At 33.8% G+C, this 23,297-nt stretch overlaps 2 protein-coding genes across 4 annotated transcripts in view; one reads left to right on the plus strand and one right to left on the minus strand.

Annotated features, from left to right (window-relative positions):
* Positions 1 to 23,297, minus strand: part of LOC128671190 (uncharacterized) — a 476,937-nt gene that overhangs the window by 58,603 nt on the left and 395,037 nt on the right. The window lies entirely within an intron of this gene.
* Positions 13,771 to 15,617, plus strand: LOC128671196 (flexible cuticle protein 12-like). Its single transcript, XM_053747493.2, has 3 exons — positions 13,771 to 13,795; positions 14,537 to 14,661; positions 15,145 to 15,617. Exons 1-3 carry the CDS (start codon positions 13,787 to 13,789, stop codon positions 15,338 to 15,340), a joined length of 330 nt encoding a protein of 109 aa, XP_053603468.2. The 5' UTR covers positions 13,771 to 13,786; the 3' UTR covers positions 15,341 to 15,617.

The raw sequence follows: 23,297 nt of genomic DNA on the forward strand, positions 1-23,297 counted from the left end.
TACTACAAAATGTGAAGTGATTGGTAAATTGACACGTTTTAAAATACAAGATGTCTGTCCCGGCTTCGCTTGGGTGGTAAAACCATAATAAAAAATTTACCTATGTCACTCCAGAAGGTTTCGTCTATCTCTGTGTAATGAATAAACTCATAAACTACTGAGCCGATTTTAATTTCATTAAAATGTGTAATGAATAAACTCATAAACTACTGAGCCGATTTTAATTTCATTAAAATCGGCTCAGTAGTTTATGAGTTTATTCATTACAAACAAAAATACAAATATTTTCTCTTTATAATGTTACTTTTGATTACTATTGATAAATGAGCAACGTGGCAAATATTGGTGTCACATGCAATATGTTTTGAACTTAAAAAGAAAATACCTTACTTTTTTTTTCGATAATGACTTAAATACATACAGGGTTCGAAGCGGGTATTCAAAATAAATATTTTGCAGTAACTACAATATATTCATACGTTTGCAACATGGTCGTGTAGCAGCTGTATTGCGGCAAACCGGACTTAGGTAAACGGTCAGTTAAAGGTTTCATTGAAATTATTGCCATCTGTCTATTTTATGCAATTATTAGCTTTAGGAGCGGGGAGCACTCACATGTTAATCCTACTGATATTATAAATACGAAAGTTTGTGAGGATATATGTATAGGTGAATGTTTGTTATTCTTTCACGCGAAGTCTGCTAGAGTAATTTTGATGAATTTTATTGATTACATATGGAGTGCAGCTAGTTACATATATATTATGAGCTAAATGAATTTACTGATGAGACCAGTTCTCCCTAATACGACTTATACTGTAGCTAATAATAAGTATGTAGGCGCAAATGCGCTGGCTACATGCCCTTTAAGGCAACCTGCCTTTTGTGGGAAACAAAAACTTTTTATGAGAAATACACGATTAAATTTGTCAATCGATTATTATAGTATATTAGTGGCATGTGGTTTGTCCTAAAACAGGATCACTCCATAGTAGTACAAGGCGATTGAAGGATAAGAACAACCTTGACCGCTGCAAGGGAACAACAACACTCTAAAAGAGGGTTGATTTTTTTTCAGGTAGGAGACAGCGCTTTCGTAGCTTCACATAAGATATTGTCTACGGGAATGCTCAGATGAGAGAGAGAGAAACAAGGAATAACAGAGACGAATATAATTTATCACATCTATGGAAAGTTGGGTTTATATATATTATATATACATCGGTCGTCTTTATATTATATATAGACGACCTCGGTGGCGCAGTGGTAAGGTTCTTGCCACTGAACCGAGAGGTCCCGGGTTCGATCCCCGGTCGGGTCATAAAATATAGTATCGTTGAGTTAGTATCCCATAACACAAGTCTCGAACTTACTGTGGGGATAGCTCAATCTGTGTGATTTGTCCTAATATATTTATTTATATTTTATTTATATACAATACAGAATAAATAATGTCACAATTTCAATGTTTATCGATAGATATCACACTGTATATATATATAATGATAAAAAATCTCTCATTAACAAAACGTGTCGTATTAACCAATTTTAATGTGTTAAATCAACATACTTATATAAAACTAAAATTAAATGATGATGATTTGAAGTTATCCAAAGTTTCAGTGCTATGAATACGTATAATGGTCATCGTAGTAATGTATGCTAAGAAATAACTGACTTAAGTTTAAGTGATTTAAAAAAATATATATATTTATCACAAACTTCAATACAGGCCTAGTTCATAATATCGCCAATCAGTACATCGACTGTCGCTACGTCGACAACGCACCATCGACAGGTACCTGTACCGAAAGCGCGCCATGTCGATGGCCGCTACACCGACAGATCTCCATATCAATGGTATGGTGCATCGACAGGCACCATATCGAAGGTAGGTACGCTGCAGCGACAGGTCATCATATCGATACATGTGATACATAACTAGTACAAAATAAAGTCGCTACCAGCTGCCTGTCTGTTCCTATATATTCTTCTTCTTCATAGTCGTATTTCTCATGGCCGAAGGTCGTGGTCATTACGTGGAATGAAACACATACAACAACTTTCCTGGCATTATTAATGGAGTGGTTTGCCATTGCCTTCTCCGTTTCACACACAAGTTAATAATAATCAACCAGTGTGCAGGTTTCCTCACGATGTTTTTCCTTCACCGGAAGCAAGTGGTGATCGATGAAAACTACTATATATGAGTCAGATTGGTATACAACTCATGTGGCACGAGTAGGTTTCGAACTTGGGACCTTACGATCCACAGGCGGATCCACAGTCTTAACCATTACACCACCACCGCTTCATATATGCTTAGATCTTTAAAATTACGCAACGGATTTTGTTGTGGGTATTTTTATAGATAAGAGTGAATCAAGAGGAAGATTTAGGTGTATTATTAATCGTGGTTTTACCTGACCGAAGCCGGGACGGGCCGCTAGTAAAATATAAATAATATTCGTGAAAATCAAGTTATATTTTCTATAGAATTTAATGTAGTGGAAGATAATCGAATCGAGTGAATGTAATCAATGATTGATTTAAATGATAAACATTCAAAACGGTGTGTGGTCGCAGTCAAGGTTGTCAAGAGCACGTGAACTTATGCAATTACATTGCAATTTCACCTTTATTACCACCACATAGGGATTACAGGGTAACGTGATATGCAGCTGGCTGTACCTGTCAAAAGCTTTACTAAATGGTGTGAATGAAATTAATTTTACACTAACGTGATTTTAACATTGACCCTTGGTCGAAGATTGAGACGTCAGAAGCATTTTTTATAATAAATACTTTGTTAATTTTGCCGATGATTATATTAGTAACTTTGATCTTCGATCTAACTGTTGAAGTACAGGACGCCCCTATTCTTGTCAATGTCAATTGAGAACTGTCAAATTTCAAATATTGCTTTTTCCGCCTTCTGTGCTACCGAAATTGTCACATAATAAATTAAACTTTGTAATAAATTACCAGTTTTTCATTACTAACTATAAGTGGGTGGACGACATGAAACTTGTAGTAGATGCCGCAAATTTTTGGGGGATGCTTGTGCTGAAAGGCCTTGCCCTGCCTTTAATTAAAGTCATAGTCAAAGCATTTATTCAAAAAATAGACTAAAGTTGTAATTAAAACAAAATTACGTTTAACATACGTCATACTGCTAATATTATAAGTGCGAAAGTTCAGTTCAGGAGCATCAGTGCCACAGATATACCCATTCAGATACCTGTGTCTATGTCAAACTTAGCCAAATTAGGTTTAGTTAAAAGAGGACTGTTTTTATTTTCAACGAACTGTGATTAAAGAATTTTGATCGGTTGATTGTGAATCGGTGAAGACATAAGTACAATTCGAAGAAATCTTGTTCAAGTCAAGTTCAATCAAGTATCAAGTCACTACTTGATACTTGATAACAAGATAATATGAAAAAAACAGTTGTATCTGAATCAGCAATCAAATGTCTACCGGTGTTATTACTAGGTCACTTGTCAAAAATATAAATATATATTTTTTTACGTGTGACTGGTTGAAATGCCAAAAAAAATTCTGCAGACAGACAAGATGACCAGCAATGATATTATTAAGCCAAATATTAAATGGCATTAAGATTAATCTTAAATCGAAGTCCTGTCTCAAATCAAAGATTACTATCAAAAGTTGGCTAGTCTGGAGACTCATAATAAAGGTCTAATGACAAGAGTATTGTATTATGCAAATTATTTCCAAACGTGTTAGTGTTCAACACTGAACTAAACTGACCTGTATAAGGTTTGTGCTCCAGTATCATGCTATAATTTATCGTCATGAGGAATTTGGTACTCTTGCACGAAATAAACATGCACGAATCCTTTTGCGCGAAAAGTCATTTGCGCGAAACAAATTTGAGCACAACCTAGAGAACCTAGTAACTGGTCAAATCGAAGTTATGTCCTACACAGGTATGTACAATATCGATCATTAATATATTACCATCATATTAATGAAAAAAAAAAGGTTACATCATTGAAAAATTGCCAAATTCAAAAAATCATATTCAAAGCCAATAATAATGATTTGACTAAGTAACAACTTAGACGAAACATACGGTCTTAAATTGATGGTCTTTAAAATATAAAGATATCTCGCGTATCGCTTTTAATGTACCTTTAACCTAAAGGTCTGACTAGAGGTCATTCAGTGACCATAATATTATTTATTTATGGTAATGCCTCCGCAATACGTTTGGGCAATTTTCTGCCACTTAATATTTCTATTAGTGTACTGAACGATTAAAATTACATTTGTGATTGCCTTGCGAGCTTGTAATTTTGTTCTTCTTGCTCGTCTGACTTGTATTGACTGTCAGGTTTAGTATCCATGTAAATTAACTTACTGTATATGCAGATAACACACATGATATACCTTTTGACTATGTACATTATGTATGTTTATATATTATTAGAAAAACACATTATAAGAAACAATAATGGTAAGCCGATCTGGCATGATAGGGACCAACACTGTTCAAATGACTTTCTTTCGGCATTTCTTCTCAGCAGTGGTCGTTCCGAAATGCCAGTAGTTTGTAGCTTGTGAGAAATAACTATAAATATGAAAATTGACGAGAAAAAGTGCCTATGAAGCTAATTTCTGAATAAATGATTTGAATTGTTTTTAAATTTATATTTGAATTTGAATAATGTTTATTTTACAATTTTCTATATGAATAATTTTTATTATGACACGATTGAGGGTAGCTTTTGGATTTTCATACTATTTTTAAAACGTTTTCAATATAAAATCACGTATCTACTTATAACATCTGTTTCCTATAGGTAATAATCTCTCATGAGAATTTTAAACATTTAAAAGTTTAAAATAACTTTCATCGCTAGTTTTGCGGTTAAGGCGTGATTGAGTAACAAACGTGAAACAAAGATGACTAACTCTCAATAAGGTTTTGAACGTACGAAATCGTCACAAAACGGAATCATGGGACGCAACTAATCAGATGATCACATCAAGATGTGCCAATATTTCCATTGTTACACAACCGTTGCCAATCCGTCGAGACACAATAAAAACAATAATTTATTTCAACAAACACCCCATCGCTGGCCGTGGGCGTGGACTGCCGTAGTTTCGACACAGTTACACCCACTAGTTATGGCGTGACGGACCGAGTGACAGATTAGAATCTCGATAACCCAATAAACTATGCTTCTAAACTAGATATGTTACGGAAGCGAAAGTCTTCACAGTCGTTATTCTTCATGGCTGAGGGTTGGTAATTACGTGGAATGAACACATACAAAAACTTTCTTGGCAATTTAATGGAAGCGAAAGTAGATGTAGCTTTTATGTTTTAAACAGCAAAGCTTTGTAAAGCTAAGAGGGCTTGGGAAAACATATTATGTTCTATTACTGTATCAAAAATATCCACGATGGATCTTCAAGGCAAGGTACTAGAGTTTTCATGTACCTAATGTAGACCTTATCTTTTAGAAGTTGTAATTGTAAACAAATTATATTATGGAGAAAGACCGTAACTTTTATACCAAAATCGTAGAAACTACACGATTCATGAATTGATATCTTCAAGACAACTTAAAATATCTAAGGTGAGCTTGTATTATACCTCAAATTACAAAAATAAAAGAACAAAGGAATGCCGAAAAAATCATCCAACCAATCATCGCGTACAGCATCATTTACAACAGTAATCGATAACAATCGATTGGGTCACAGTTCATAATGGTGATTATTATAAAACTTAGCAATTTTATCGAAATCCTAAAACGTCTAGAAATTAACCAATCGACCTGACCGATTGCTAAAGATGTCTATCTTATAATTACATTTTGATTGTTTATGCTATCTAACAGACAAATGTCGAAGATGTGTAGAAATTGTAAATTAATTTGAAGTTACAAAGTTGCATCCATCGATGTGATACATTGCTTTGTTTTAATGTGAGCTATAACTGAGAAATTAGCGATTAGTTAGTATACAATGGTTCTTTCACATGTGAGTGATGTCACGGTTTCTTCCTAGGCCATTATGCGTCGAAGTCCAGGTTCAGGGTTTCCAATGTTTCTTGCCTACTCGGCAAGGCCAAAAACGGCATTTATGACATAGATTGACATCCTTAGTTGTTCTGACAAGACCATATCATTCTTGACAACGTCGGGCCAGCACTGTGGATATATCCCTTTTGCCAGGACCAATCAGAACATTATCATTTACTAGTTGCCAATTAATTTCTAGCAAGTTTTGTTGAATCATTCTGACTCATCAATCTGCGCGGTTATCTTTATCGACAGGTTGTCCTCATTGAGACAAAGCAGCGCGATAATATATGTGACAACATATATATATGTGTAAACTTTTCTTCAAATTCAAATTCAAATCATTTATTCAGAAATTAGACCTTCACAGGCACTTTTTCTCGTCAATCTTTATATTTATAGTTATTTCTCACAAGCTACAAACTACTGGCATTTCGGAACGACCACTGCTGAGAAGAAATGCCGAAAGAAACTCATTTGAACAGTGTTGGTCCCTATCATGCCAGATCGGCTTACCATTATTGTTTCTTACAATGTTTTTTTTTCTTTCTAATAATATATAAAAGTACATAATGTACATAGTCAAAAGGTATATCAAAACAGGTTATGATTGTGATCCGAGTGTTGATATATCTCGATGTGAAATACAAGTAACTTACATGGAAAATATATGAGAAACGAGATGACCATTTCTCAGGATTCACACTATCGATTGGTGAAAACCGCATGAATATCCGTGTAGTATTTTTTTAGTACAGACAGACGCGGTAAAGGACTTTGTTTTATGTAAGGACTTTGTTGTATGTATATGTAATGATAATTTTAGATCGATATCGAGTATGATTGTAAATATCTTACATAGTTGTTTCAATGGACTGAGACAAATAATATAGCATTTTGTTATTTGTCTAAATCATTAAAGGGGCTGCTAAATGACAGCCAATGGGAGCCCGTGATTTAAAGGTGCATCATTATAAACATCAATCTAGGGTAAGATGTCTAACGCATCTTCATACTTACACTTATTTAAAATTACATGTTATATTAAAATTATATAACAATTATATTTCCGTTGAACGTCTGGCGAGAGTGAATTTGAGACTACAGTTATCTTATAATCGAAATTTTTACTGCAATGCAAAGGTCGCTAACATTTAGTGAATGGTTTTGAAGTTATGATAAATATGATGTAAATTTATGCAATATTGCTGACAATTTCGTGCAATGTATATGATTCAATTGTGGTATTTTGTGTATTAAGAAATGAGTGAATCACTTTCGCTATGTTACTGCTTCGATTTATCTGTAGATTCTTGAAAATTGCGATAGCGGCAAGAGCACTGCCGGTGAATCAAGGTCATGGGTTCGATTCCCGCTCGATTCCTGAATGTTTCATCATCAGCAATTTTATTGTTTCTACTACTAGTGTTGTATTGTTGTTTGCTTGCCTCTGAACCGAGAGGTCCCGGGTTCGGTCCCCGGTCGGGTCATGATGGAAAATGATCTTTTTCTGATTATTTATCTATATATGTATTTGTTATAAAATATAGTATCGGTGAGTTAGTATCCCATAACACAAGTCTCAAACTTACTTTGGGGATAAACAAAAGTTATTTAAACAATAGTTATTTTTTAGAAGTCATAAATGACTAGAAATGTTAAAAACAAAAATAACATTTCCAAATAAGTAGTTAAATGTTGATGGATCTTAACATAATATACCAAATAGGATTTATAATTATGAAAATTAACAAATATGTGCTAAAACTTTTGAATCGATTAATTTAGCAACAATCCTTGTGTGTATTAACACAAGGCTAACTTCTAAAGAGCCGAAATTGGATACTTTATTATAACTGACTATATAAACTAATATTTAAATATTTCTTAAAGTATTAAATTTTAAAAGTATGTATTGAAAAAATTCTCATAGCATAATAAAATGGCACTAAAGTATTTTAAAATAATGAATTTTTAAATACTTCTTTTCTTACCACATAATTATGTGTCTATGTACTTAATAATCAAGAGGTCAATAGGCGTTCCTGTGGATCTGTCACATTTTGTGATATTCCAAGTATTTCGTGAAGGTTTACGGAGACAGTTGACGTGGAAGGCCGAAGAACGTATCTAAATTATAATTCGTCATATTCTTACCGTTTTATTTTGAAAAAAAAAACTATAAGCCTTACTTATAATTAACTATATTAACATAGTAATAGTAGAAGAAGAAAATAAGTATCTATGAGTTAATTTTTTTTTTTACTTTGTGAACAAACTCTTTATCGCGACAAAAAAACGTGGATGCGGCCACTGGCGGTCATAATTTCTAAATAAAACATCCTGTCAGCCGCTTGCAAATAAAACTAAAAAATTATATCGGTAAGCTAAAATATAAACATTTTAAATGAAATGTTTTTTTTTTAAATATAATATTCAGCTTTGTCTCGTCTAAAATGTTAATAAAAAAATCCTATTTTCACGGCCAAATTCCTGCGGCATTATGAATATTGATCAATGACTTTAAATTTTTTATTTGAATAAACCTAATGAAGTCGACTTAAGCTTGGCATTAAGATGAGATTATATCCAGTGGGCGGTAATTAACTGAACTCAACCATTTATAACTTGTACATACGTTTATTTACATATGTTTTTCAATTAACGTTAATTGTCGTTGGAAATGTTATATCAAATATAATCCAAATTATGTAAAATACTTAATTAATGACCACTATTAACTGGTAGTTTTGTAGACTTTCTTCTTCTTTATAATCGTATTCCTCATGGCTGAGGGTCGTGGTTATTACGTGGAATGAAACACAAACAACTACTTTCTTGGCATTATTAACGGAGTGGTTTGCCATTGCCTTCTCCATTTCACACATAAGTTAATAAGAATCAACAAGGGTGCAGGTTTCTTCACGATGTGTTCCATCACCGGAAGCAAGTGGTGGTCGATGAAAACTACTATACATGAGTCAGATTGGCATACAAACTCATGTGGCATGAGTAGGATTCGAACCTGGGACCTTTCGATCCACAGGCGGGCGTCTTAACCATTACACCACCACTTCTTTGTAGACTTTAGTTAATTAAAATATTAATAAAGACGGAAGCTACTTCTGGCTAATAGTAATAAGTGATCTAATTCGAATCTTGAATTAAAGTTTGTGATTGATAACATAATGTGACGACTAGCAGACAGGATTCACATTTAGTTCGTTTTGAATACTAATTGTTAAAATGGGACATTTATTTATTCATTAATAACACTTAATCTACAAAAAGAATGTCAACAAATTAACAAAAAGCCTTAACAGGTTTACACGTAGTAACGTATTCTGATTCGCTTATATAGTATACATATTTTGCGCGCTGGCCTATTTAAAATTTTACAATTCTTCAAAACTTAAGTTACATAAAATTGAGATGTTACTGCGTCTCACTTTTCATCTAATAAGAAAAAATTAAAAAAATTTGGATATATAATGAAATAACTAAGAGATGATCAAAGCAAACAGCCAACAGTCGCGAGACTCGCTGTCTTGTCTATGAGAAAAATCACCAGTTACCTAATTCTCCCTTTCGCTTGATTGACTTTTACAATCTACACGGGATGAGAATTACGGCGAGTGCCTGTGATTGTATCGACTATTTATTTTTTTATCGCTTCCAGATTAGATAAATATACATACATATATATATATATATATATATATATATATATATATATATATATATATATATATATATATATATATATATATATATATATATATATATATATATATATTTGATATTTCTATTACTATATGCGTTAGTATATAACCAAAAACGAATTACGCATAAAAAACCTGTTAAAAAAAAATTTGTAGGCTACCCAATTAAAGCATATTTGTTCGTGGGACGTTGTTTATGACCAAATAAATGTTAGAACCTGTATACCTTGTTTAGTGAATTTGTTTTAAAATGTAGTGTTACACGTGTGTGATTGAGATACATTAGGACCAGCCTTGGCATACACTATGTTAAGAAGGTATTTGGACGAATTGTTAAATAGATAGGTGCATCTTTTGATTGCGGGATATGACGTTTTATTAAAATAAATTACGAGCCGTCCCAGTAAGAAGTGGTTTTTGAGTTTATCGCGATCATACAGACGCGTTACTTCTCTTTATAATAATACGATTATTCAAAAATACCACATTGGATTATGTGTTTGCTTAATGATGTATTTATTAACAGCTATACACATGTGCAGTTCACAATTAATTATTTTTTTTTAGAGAAATAGGTTCTTGGACCTTAACAATAACTGTCAATTTAATGAAACTGAATAGTTAATTCGTTAGAATTAATCTATAGAAGTACCGGTAAAGACGTTGCTACTATTTCATTCATCTTTTATAGTGAGAACAGAGAGTGTTTTTAGATGCCAAACACTTACAAGGAAACTACTGTAATAATATCATGATTCATAATCCACTACGTTAGTCCTGAGAGTAATATTGACAACCAAGAAACCACAACGCAAACCGGCATTGTTTTCAATGCGAAATTATATATTGTTCGAAAGTTGTGTGGTATCGATGGAAAAGCATGTGAAAATTTGTGATATGTGGGGATTGTTCGGGATAGTACAGTCGACAGCTCATCAACCTACCCAAAGTCATTGCAAACTCGCCGCTATTACCACGCCATAGAGGTTTATGCAGAGTAAGTTTATGTGCTGCTGACTGTACATAACTCTTCTACATACTATCCTATCTGTAGTGGGAAATAATGCAGATTTCTCAGTAACATTCAAAATTCTTTATTCAATTTAGGTTATGTATATCATACATCATTTATTGACCTCAAATTCATAAGATTGCCGAACGGCGCGTGAATTTTGCTAAAATTATTTGCCGACTTCCAAAGTGATAAAATACTATTAATACTTTGGGGTTAGCTCAATCTGTGTGATTTGTCCTAATATATTTATTTATTTTATAATATAAAGGCGATAGTTTGTAAGCTGTAACTGCTGAGCCAATTTTTATGAGGTATTTAGGTATTTAGTTGATACCTTGGATTAACACATAGGGTACGTAATTTCGAGATAAACATATCTCGAAATTACGCGGTCCCCATAGGATTTGGTCAAAAAGTCTGAAGTAGTATAGTAAAAATTATGATCACCTTTGGTCAATACTTCTCAAAAAGCTACAAACTAATAGAATGTAAAATCTGCAAATATATGATTAAGTACTTTTCGAACAAATAAATATCATTCTGTCATCAAAAAAAAAATACGCTACAATTATCAATCAGTTTAACATCCTCGATCAATCTTATCTGACTGTTGCTTAACCCGGTTCCCGGGCCCTTAACCTCTGCAACTGCTTTCGTAACCGTTTGTAACCAAACGTCGTAATTTTATCACAGAACTGTGTCGCGTGCGCAGCGTATCGCATCGCACTGAGTGCAATATTATTAATTTCGGTACCCGAAGTAAAATGAGATAAATTTATATTAAGTTGGTAGTTTCCTTTGATACACTTATACGATTAACTCGTGAAGCAAAACAAAAAGTTTAGGATTAATGAACCCTTAAAAGCATAGAACTAAATGCAAAGAACTAACATAAGTATCAAGCACTAGATGTTGCCCGGGGCTTCGCTCCCGTGGGGATTTTGATTGTATAAGGTGTTCGCTATACTAAATCATAGTATAAAGCACACACATTGCACACCTACCTTATATAGTTCTACCTCTAAATCTAAAACAGACAACCACAAAAAACAGGTACTCACTACTAGATAAAATCAATAACAAAAAAAATGCCTTACTTTTTAAAAAACCAGACTTAATTGAAGCAAAAACCCGAAGGCTATCGTCGGTACGTTGAAAATGTTAAGTCTGAAACCTGTATCTACTTTATCGAGTCTTGGTTTATCGATACAATAACATTAGAGGTAGACCCCACTGAAGAGTGGGGTACTAATAAATCCATAAAGTTATAGTCAAAAGGTTTATTCCGAAATCAGACTTATTTCGATGATATTCTATTCTATTCCAGTGATAGCCTCAAGGACGGTTGGTATACAGTTAGGAGTTTGTAATTTATTGAAATATGTGACAAGATATTATTACCCTTACAGGCGCAAATTTTAAATAATCTCCTAAAGTTACAACCTACTGGTATTTCGGAGTTATTACTGTTGAGAACAAATGCCAAGAATCTCATTTAAACAGTGTTGGATGTTGGTTTTTATAATAATTAATATATTAGGACAAATCACACAGATTGAGCTAGCCCCAAAGTAAGTCCGAGACTTGTGTTATGGGATACTAACTTAGCGATATATAACGATGCTATAGATAAACATCTAAGACCCGGGCCAATATTTTTCTATAAATATTTTTTTTCTAATACTATATGGTTAAGTAAAATACATTAGGAATTTCGGTTCATAAGTTAATCTTCTCAAAAGTATGCTATTTGCATTTGACTCGCCCGCTATGCGTTCGTACTACAGTGATAATGATCGGCGCAGCCATTAAGTTACGCTATTCTGAAATGGCAATTTATCAATTTAAGCATTTATTTTAGTTTTATTTTGCCGATATCTCCATTTTTATTATGTTTTTCCAACTTCAATTGGGGTAACAATAGATAACTATATTTATATAGTTATCTATTGTTACCCCATATGTTGTTTTGTGCTAAGTACCGTTCATGTAATTTATTACATTAACGGTACTTAGCACAAAACAACAACACAAGATCAAAGATCGTCGCATGTTTCTTTTTATGTTCGGTTGTGATATATGCAGAATCCTGGTCCACATATGACAGAAAACTTAGATTGACAGAAGATTTGGCACTGATTTTATGACTGGCCTTAATTATTTTTACCGCGCTTTGTCTACTCAACCGATCTTCTTGAAATTTCTTGTATAATTAATAATTTGGCTAAGAATACAGGCTAATACGTTCCGTGTTAAATTGACGTTTGCGAAGCCACTTATATATATTCAACTTTAGTAACGAGGTAATTGACCGTAAACACTGAACAATTTCGCGTGAAACATTTAACAAGAACGTGCATCCATCATTACGTATACTCATGTTTAGGCCTTCTGTTGTTCTTGTATTGGACACGATCATTTTATCATGATTATCAACAATAAATAAGTGTTATTTTAATTAATTCTGAAATTTAACACCATTGTATCCTAATCCTAAAGCCTATATGTATATACCATTCCCTTGGGAACTTTTGGTTGAAAAGTATAACTCATGATTAAATTGCAATCATACCGTTTGAACTTTGAACCTAATCTATGGGAGATATGGTAAAATATTTCTTAATTCGTCACACTAAATATTTTGGGATAGAATTTTGTGGATTGTTGATGAAATTTTTTGGATTCTTACATACTTAGAGGTTATGATTTTTCCATCGTTTTGCGCAGCATTTTTTTATGTAAACCATAAAGGACACACAATATCTCAAGCGTGAAATGTTAACTAAAGATCAGGTATCCACGTAACCGGACATATGCATAGAACCTTTAGTTACGGTCGAAGACGATTCTAAGTTCAAATGTCACCGCGCGTCCTTGCGCGTAGAGATGCGCATGCGACTATAAATGCCAAGTCTCAGTCAACCGGGGCATCAGTCGCTCGATTGCCTTCCAATCATCACAGCCCCAGGACCCAAAAAACCCTAAAAATGAAATCGGTACGTTCGGACCTGCGCTTACGCAGCTTTATATCGTATCCGACAGTTTGCTTCCGTGTCTATTTAGATTGTGTTTTAAATTTTGAAAAAATGTAATATGATATTCGGTCAAAATTTAATTTCGGTCATTATGAACTATTTAAAATATTAGATTTTCGGCAAACTATATTTCCCGTCTTATGTAATTTTGTGTAAAACAACAATTCGCGATGAATTAAGACATTAGTGTCGAATAAATTGATCGGATCAGTTTGTTTTCATAAAAAAAAATATGTGTTTAATAAACTAAAATCGTGAACAGTGATCGACGATCGTAATTGTAGAAAAAATAAAATTGTGTCCTATTAAATAAAGTGCCTAGCGCTAAACAAGATCGCGGGTATTAACAAATGGGGGCGCCAAACAGTGTTCCGCGATTGGACATTATATTATTCTATTTTTGATTATATTGATTTCTGAAAAACATAATTTTCAGTTCCTAAACAAATGTATTAAATATATAAAAAAAATCGTTGTTGTCTTCATTGAAGGGCGAAGTTAAACTTCGGCGCGCAACAGCCACAGATACTTATAGGAACAGTTTAAAGAAATCATAGCTTTATAGCTCCTAAGTTCGAGTGCATGTTATATTTATTATTTTTATTACGTATTCTGGCATCTCTTCTGGCATCCCCAAAGGGGAATTTGGCCTCCGAAATGAGATTATTTTTGTTGATATAATTTTTGTCGTCTTGTTAACAGTTCTTCGTAGTTGCCCTCTTCGTGGCCGTTGCCGCCGCCGCCCCCCAACAACGTGGCCCTGATGCCGACGCCCAGGTCCTCAGATACGATGTCGACAACATTGGAGTTGATGGATTCAGATACGCGTAAGTTTCGACTTTGGGGATCACATAAGGGTAGAGGACAGGGTAAATTTATTTGGGTTTTTACCCAAATAAAGGGTAAACAAGGGTAAACTTATTTGGGTAAAAACCCAAATAAATTTACCCTGGCCTCTATTTTTTAAATACTTTTTGGGTCCAATAAACGTTACGTCATACAACCCTCATCTGAAAAATTTATTTTAATGGCAATTAATCTATTAACCAACAATTGACTTTAGAAATGAATATTGTTCATTTTAGTATGATTACTGTAACGATATAACTTCTGAAATGTAATATTGTGGGTTTCTTTTCTCTATTCTAGTTTCGATTTCCTTCCTTTCATCTCATTTTTCATAAAATGAAAAAGATTACTTAGAGTAATGAAGACAAGAAGAAAAAAGCTTTTGGGCCACTTCAAATGACACGTCAATTGTCAGTATTTTTTTATTAGTTTAATTTTAACGGGCCAATTTTTCTTAATAGGTTTGAGACCTCCAACGGCATTTCACAACAGGAAGAGGGTCAGCTGAAGAACGCCGGAAGCGAAAACGAGGCGATCGCAGTCCGCGGCCAATACTCTTACACCGGCCCCGACGGCGTTGTCTACACCGTGACCTACGTCGCCGACGAGAACGGCTTCCAACCCCAGGGCGCCCATTTACCCGTCGGCCCACAATAATAGCATAAAATTTCTCGCTACCGCCACCCCCAAAATCTAGTCCAAAAATACTCATCCCCCCCTCTCCCCCTCCCTTTTAAGTAGCGATCTGTGATACGCTGCCGACATTGTTAATAAAACATTTTACGTTTTAGTACTTTTATTTTTCATTTTCTAGCACCAAGAGTCGAAGTTGAATCTTCTGCAGTTCTTGTAGAATGCGTAAAGATTGTAATAAATGTACGTAGTATAAATTAAGATGTATAGAGAATTTATTAAAGTGTGATATTAAATTTAATTATGTTTTATTTCTTTGAACAACACAAGATACTTTAAAGTTGAACATAAGATTCCAATATAATTTACCTAGCAATCTTTCAAGATTGTAATAAATTTTTTAAACAATGTATGTTTGATCATCGATTTTGAAAATAATTTTCCAGATCAAATTAATTCATTTATTGGATCTAAAAATGGATTTATACTCCGAATGGAAACGACAGTTTTTATATAACAGTTAGTGGAAATTTTATGTTGTTTTATAATGTGTCTTCAGACCATGAAGATGTCACAAACCAACACGTGAATGAAGACGGATATAAATAAACATTAACAAATGTAAATTCCAGCATAATGACCTTCCAAGATGGCCGATCTCCGACACATTAGAATTTTAAAGTTCTAATAAAATCCTTGGAATAACAATTTCATGAATTTTGATATAGATTGACTTCATTCGAATGAAGCGTAGAAACATTTAGTATCTAAAATAAAATATTGTAATATTGTCTTTAGTAAGAAAATAACTTAAAAAGTACCAATCACAAATTAAGATTCTATAAAAAGTCTATCTTTGAACGGGGGTCTTTAACAACGTGCATATTAATATTGTTGCCAATTTTATCAAAATCGATCATGTGGTTTCGCTGTGAAAGCGGAACAGACAACATTTTTAATTTTAGTATGGATAGATACGCTTATACGAATGAGATCAATCTGGTCAAAAATATAATTTTAATTCATTGTAATTCGCCGTATCTCTTTCATTATTCGGTTCTACATATGTTAGCTGTAAACTGTGTTTTCAAAAATAAAATAAATAAAGTCTCCATCATGATTAGATCGGGGATCGAATCCGCGACCTTCAGTGTAGCAGTCCAGCCTGATAACCATTAGGATACAGAGGTCGTCAAGATGTCGTAGACTTGGCACTTTTCGCTTTAGATCTTGCTCAATAAATAAGTAAACAAGGTAATTTCTGCGCACACGCATAGCTGAACTATAAACATCAAAGCTTGATAAGCTAATGACGTTTAAGTTAACGTAATGGGCAGTGGAAACACCTCTGTAGTTGGTTAAAATTTATATTGCAACAATATACTTAGTGCTGCATTACCAAAGTAACGTAAGGCTGAGTATAGACGTCCTCCTATCCTGATTCCTAAGGTGAGCGACCGAATGCTGCACAAAACCAGGCGACTCTGTGTGTAAATAACTGAATGAGCCGACAACACAGGTCACAACATCACAATTAAACTTGCTTTAAAACTGAAATATTGGCTTTAGACATTGCAAACCTGTGAATTATTTATAATATGTTGGTTGTGCGATCAACTGATCGCGTAATTTGTATTGAAGAGCAGGAAAATGTAATTTTCTGATAATTTCTTTGGATACCCTTTGGAATCACTTTCAACGTACATGGTATACATAGGACATGATCATATCAACACGTGGATTTAGAACGAGGCGGTTAAAGAACACAATAGTCTTGGCAGCAAATAGGTAACAATAGCATTTACTAGGAGGGTTGATGTTTTGCAGGTAGCCGGTTGGATCGCAGTCAAATCTTTAAAAAAATAAGGTTTATTTTTTTGCTCTGATCCCTACCTTCTCGGCGTCACAGTCGCAAAAGCAACAGGAAATATGTTAAGAGAGAGACTCTGTGGACACAGAAAACAAAAAGACAGACTTGCAAGAATAGATTATATGTTCATATGTTGTGAAAATACATATAATAATAACTTTTATTCAAATATTATTACAAAAGTGTGCAGCCGACCTCAAGACGCTCCATACAATTACTAATACGAATCTATTTGGTTTTCGCAAATCATTTAACCTTTGTGTGTGACCTTCACCCTTTTACATAATATAATCGAGTGTCATCTACATTATTTAAATGCCCGTAAGCCGCCTTTGGATTTGTCATGATTAAATAAAAGTATTACTGCGTTGTCAGTCAACAGATCTTGTTTTACTGGTATAAAAATATCCATTTGGTTTTTGATGTATTACAATCATCAGGTTTTTTTGATTTATTCGTTTGCATAGCTATCTATGAGTAAAATATAGTAACAATATAGTTAATATTAAAGTTCTTATATAATCGTTCATCTGAAATGAAGCCGTTGATTTTAAGCTTGTATAGTCTTGTGGTCGTGAAAAGGTCCTCTTGTGTCCTCTATGGCGTGGTAATAGCGGCGAGTTTGCGATGAATTTGGTTAGGTTGACGTGCTGTTGACTGTACATGTCTTCAAAATTTTACGTTTAATTTTTAAGTGGACCCCGGATTCCATTGCGTCACAGCCTAAAACAAAAACCTAAGAGAATCAAAAACTTTTGTTCAAAATGTTGATCATTAGAACGCTAATTACAAGGAAGCATTTAGAGATTTTTTATTATATATATATATATATATATATATAATAAAAAATCTATATATATATATATATATATATATATATATATATATATATATATATATATATATATATATATATATATATTCAGGTTCAGAGGCAAGCACTTTACCACTGCGCCGCCGAGGTCGTCGATATACACTAGATACACTAGTACCTGTTTAACCTATTCTGACTGACATATTCTATTATGTTATAATACAACATATAGACAAAAGTTCACGGCATGGATGTTGCGTTAATATCACCGCCTGATGAAATATATCTGTCTATTAATTATACACTTCAAAGGCTAAATTGTGAATGAATTTGGGGTTACGTGGGCAAACCATGCGCGGTAAATTTATTAATACCCTTCATGTAGCTGAGATGACTATAGCAGACACTTGTTATGATAAAAGAAAAATGTTATCACTTTCGTCGTTTTCATTTATTCGTTATTTTTATAATACACTGAAATATTTGAAATTCAAGAAAATAATTCTTACTGTTTTCATTTAATAGCACCGCCTTTGAGAGTATCCTTACATTAAAACAAAGTCTAAACTACTGCACGGATTTTCATGCGGTTTTCACTAAAAGCTAATGTGGTAACTGAAAGTTTATATGCATAATTTGTTATCTTTTTACCCGAGCGAAGCCGGGACGGGCCAGTATAAGAATAACAATAAGTTGTAACAATAAAATTATTTACAGATACGGAACACAATCGCAACAACAATAGGCGCACTCTTGACTCCTTAATTTGATTTCGTTCGAATGCAACAATAGGTAGGTCATTGACATAAGCCCTTTGGGCGACATCTGTTGTATTCTTCAACCGTTAACTATAGGCTTTCTACCCACGTGGTCATGTTAGGTAAGAGCTGATATAAATTACGCTGAAATAGAAAGAGTATATTACGGAATACATATAATTATGGCAAATGAATGGCTACCGCAAAGAGACTTGTAGCGCATATAGCACAAATCCGACGAACATTAGTTAGAACACAGTTGAAACAAATATGATGGTAAAAAGGTTACTTACTTCCGTTGGGGAGTAATTTTCTGCAGTTAGGCCTTTCGATTGGGCCTTTTCTGTCCGAGGAGTATGGAGAGCTGCTGAGTAAGACCTAGGGAGAAAAGGTTTCTGTTTAGTGACCTATACTATTATTATAAAAAGGTTAGCGTTTGTGAGTTTGTATGTTTGAGGCGGGTAATTTCCGAAATTACCGAACCGATTTCAAAATTTTTTTCACCATTAGATAGGTACATTGTCCAAGATTGCTATAGGCTTTATTTTATCTCAAAATTCCCTAAATAATGTTAGACTGATTGGTATAATAGTTAAAGACCGTGCGAAGTAGACGACAAAAAGTAGAAAAATGGAACCTCTTTTCTGCCTGAGGAAGAAACCGGAAAAACGCTCGGATGGGAGAGAGAGGAAGAGAGAAGAAGGATTTGTTAGGATTAGGATTTCGAAGTAGTCGAATAAGACGTCACACAATATCTCGTTAACTGAATGTTGGTATGTCTGTTACCACGGAGTTCTCGCCCGCAGACCCGCTAGTCTAGTGACGCAACAAGCATGTGGCATACTGCGGAAAGGTTGCTGGTTCAAATCCAGAGGTGACGCAACGGTTATCGATCTTGTCTCGTGGAATATGCGTGGATTCTTTCCCATGACTCAACTTGTCTAGCGAAAGTGAGTTATACAAATCGTTGTGATGATGTTATGGCCGACCGATTTCGATCGTGGACAATTTTGTGCGCGCTGGTGTTTTCGCATGTGGCTTGTGTAGAGATCTTGTTGGTATAATGTTCTCATGCACTAATCATTTCGAGCGTAATATTGCTAACATTGGAATTACATTTTAATGTACAACTACCGATTGGTCTAGTGGCAAGTAGTCGCACTATTGAGCTTAAATTGTCAATCGTATGCATATTCTCTAGTATTATTATGTATTAGTATGTAATCGTATATTATAAAGATATTTTGTATGTCAAGTGGCAGGGTAGTTGACAAGTCACGAAGCTTGGCTCTGTCTACCCCGTCGTAGATATTGATGTAATAATGTATTTTAACTATATTTTCTCGCTTGTCACTTGAATATACGAAAATATTATAAGAAACTGGTAATTCAGTCTTAGTTGACATTTTCACGAAGACTTAGTCTGATAATAAAAATATTGGAATTTATTCCGAAATCAGAAAAATACAATTACTTTTAGCATATTTGAATTATGATAAAAGTGTCCCGTAAAATCCAATTTCTCAATATTTAAATAACATTTACACAGTATTATATCACAATAGCATCAAAACGTGCCACCGACTCTATTGAGACAACTTTGAGTGTCTGCGGTGCGTTTACACGAACCGATGTCCAAGATAATTGAAATGAATATTACAGCGAACGGATTATTTGGACCATATAAAGGTATTAATATGATGATCACATTTAACGTGACAAACCAACAAAGATTCTGTACTACAATAAATACAATTTAATAAACGATATATTATTGTAAAAATTAACAAAACAAAATTCTAACAATCTTTACTAATTATAACTACTTAATACATCACTCATTGACGTCAAAAATTTGTGAAAATAAAACAAATAAAAAATTGAACAAATGAAAATAAAAAAATTATGAAAATAAAAACTTAAATATTCGATAATATTTAAACATATCTAGTCATAAAGTACTTATATCCCTTTTTTCCTCGCTCATTCATCATGGACATTCTCTGTAAGACAATAGAAGTAGGTGAAATTTACCTTGCAAACAAACAACCATGTGTTTTGAATTTTCACTAAATCCCAAGCATGTGCTCGTAAGATTTCAAAAAGTGGGCTGTCAGACCGAACGCACATATTACAATAAAGCTTAAAATTTGAAATAATCATTTAAATGCGATGAAAAAAAATCAGGACAAGAGCGGGAACATTTAGTCATCTCATTATTTAAAAATTAAATTAAGCATTTGTGAAATGCGTACAACAATATAAAATAATCACGTCATATAAAGCGTCCTTGTGAGAGAAGTGGCGTGGCAATAGCGGTCAGGTTAGACAACCACTCGCCTCTTCTTCATGGAAAGTGAATGTCAAGGACGCACGTGTCGTAAGTATAGCTACAACTAGTTAGTATACGTGAAGATTTACAATGTCTGATCGTCTGATTCTGTGGAAGTTTTCTAAATTATTTTAGCTTTATTTCTGCATATGAGATCAATCAGTGGTGACACGTTTCAAAGTAACATTTTTTAAAGAGAATAACATGTTTCTCGATGCTTTAACTGTAATCATTACAACAATTATAATTTTAAGCGGGCGTTATACTGTTCTAACTTTTAAAATTATTTATTATTTAATTTATAGTGGTAGTGCAGTGGTTAATCACCAGTCTATTTGGATCGAAATGTTGGAATCCTAATAAAATTTGCGTACCAAACTGACTCATGTATGCATAGTGTACTCTTCATAGAGACTTGCTTCCGATGAAGGGAAAAAACATCGCGAGGTAACTTAATGAAATGGAACACTGGTTGACTATTAGTTAACTAGATATTATGCCACGACTTGCCACTAAATGACAGTACATAGTCGAAAAAACTATGTCATAAACAAAATACGACAAATTGGTGTTAGTTATTATATTCAAGAATAAAATCTGACACCAGTGTTAGATAAATAATCTACATGTGCACATCAAGTTATCCTGCATGAACCTCTATGGCAAGGTAATAGCGGTCAGTTTGTCATGAATTTGGGTGGGTTGATGTGCTGTTGACTGTACATTCGACAAAATAGCAAGCAAGCGAGTATTTTTTTAATTTTGTCGTTTCTTATGAAGCGTCCTACACATTAGCGCGGAGGCATGCAACCGATCAAGTCAAATAGTTACATGTTGCTTGTCTCATCTTAGTGGAAAGTGAATGTCAAGGTTGGACCCAGCACCTAGCAGGAATGTGCGGCTAACAGGAAAATGTTTAACACTGTGACTTACTTTTATTATTTGCTATGATCCCTTTGTTTCATTGTGATCGATTTATTTATTTAGTTAATTATTGCATTACTTATTAATTTTTTGACTTAATTTGTACGTCAAGTGTGATATATATTTTTTTAATTCCAAATTCGCATTTACAATTTAAGTTAAATAAATAGAATGATGGGCCATGGCATTATATAATTTTTACTTATGTGCATATTTTGTATGTTGCATTTATGGGTCCATGGAAGACCCTAGCAGTGGACCTTAATTAGAAAAAATGCAGATGTTGATAAAGACACATATTTTCAACTAGAAAAGAAGGAAATATTTTCTGAAAGATAAAATTTTCCTTAAAATACGACCTACCAAATCTTGAAACAGTTGGCTATCCTAATCGTATTGTCACTAAGCAAACACTATTTAGTAATGGCTAGAAGTGGGTGTCGGAATGTCTTCACACCGGTCGAGTATTTGGTAAATATCATTAGTAGTTCAAGAACCTTGATACAAGAGGCTTATGGCCAAGGGCGAGCGTCGAATAATGAGACGGAGTACTTAATGATGTATTAATTAAATTGAAACTGATTGAGAGGTCCAGTGATTATCAAAATGTGACCTTACTATGATGTCAAAGAAATGTGACCTTACTATGATGTCAAAGATGAAACTTATTCGATAATATAAAGATTACGATTATGAAACTTATTAGAATACATACATATAGGTATATTATTTACCTAACAACTATTCTTGCCAGGGAAGGTGACGAATTTTATTTTGATCACTGTATGTGTGCCTAGAAACTAATAATTGGAAAATTTGCATACAAGTTAATTTTGGACGGCAATGCGCTATTATGATAAACATGATCTGATGCACTCAGAATTGGCTCCCGACGAGTCTTCTCGTTGTGGCAGTTAAGCCACATGTATACGCAATGGTCAGTCATTGGATAGGTGACCAAAAATGTAGTATCTCGATCTCTTGCTATTCCGACTCATCCTCAAGGCAGGTCAGTGCCCCGGCACAGGCGAGAGGACGCCATAATGGATAATAATGATAAAGGCAATATACTTTGCATATGAGTCACTTGACGATAGGATATTTGTCTAAAAACCATAACATTTTACCACTCATTCATAGTGACGTTTTTTATTTGCTAAAACTGGTTATATATAACAAGATATACTAATTTTAATGTAGGTACTTATGGATGAATGATCCGATGAAAATTTTGGAAAAGGGCTTTGGGCTTCGATGTTCTGTGCTTGAGGAAATAATCGGAA

Source organism: Plodia interpunctella, chromosome 7 (assembly GCF_027563975.2).
Source record: "Plodia interpunctella isolate USDA-ARS_2022_Savannah chromosome 7, ilPloInte3.2, whole genome shotgun sequence".
In the NCBI taxonomy this organism is placed as follows: Eukaryota; Metazoa; Arthropoda; class Insecta; order Lepidoptera; family Pyralidae; genus Plodia; species Plodia interpunctella.

Excerpts from the sequence above, each read along its gene's own strand:
- LOC128671196 (XM_053747493.2), top strand. Across the intron at positions 14,662-15,144 it reads GTTGATGGATTCAGATACGC|GTTTGAGACCTCCAACGGCA; the intron begins GTAAGTTTCGAC and ends TTTTCTTAATAG.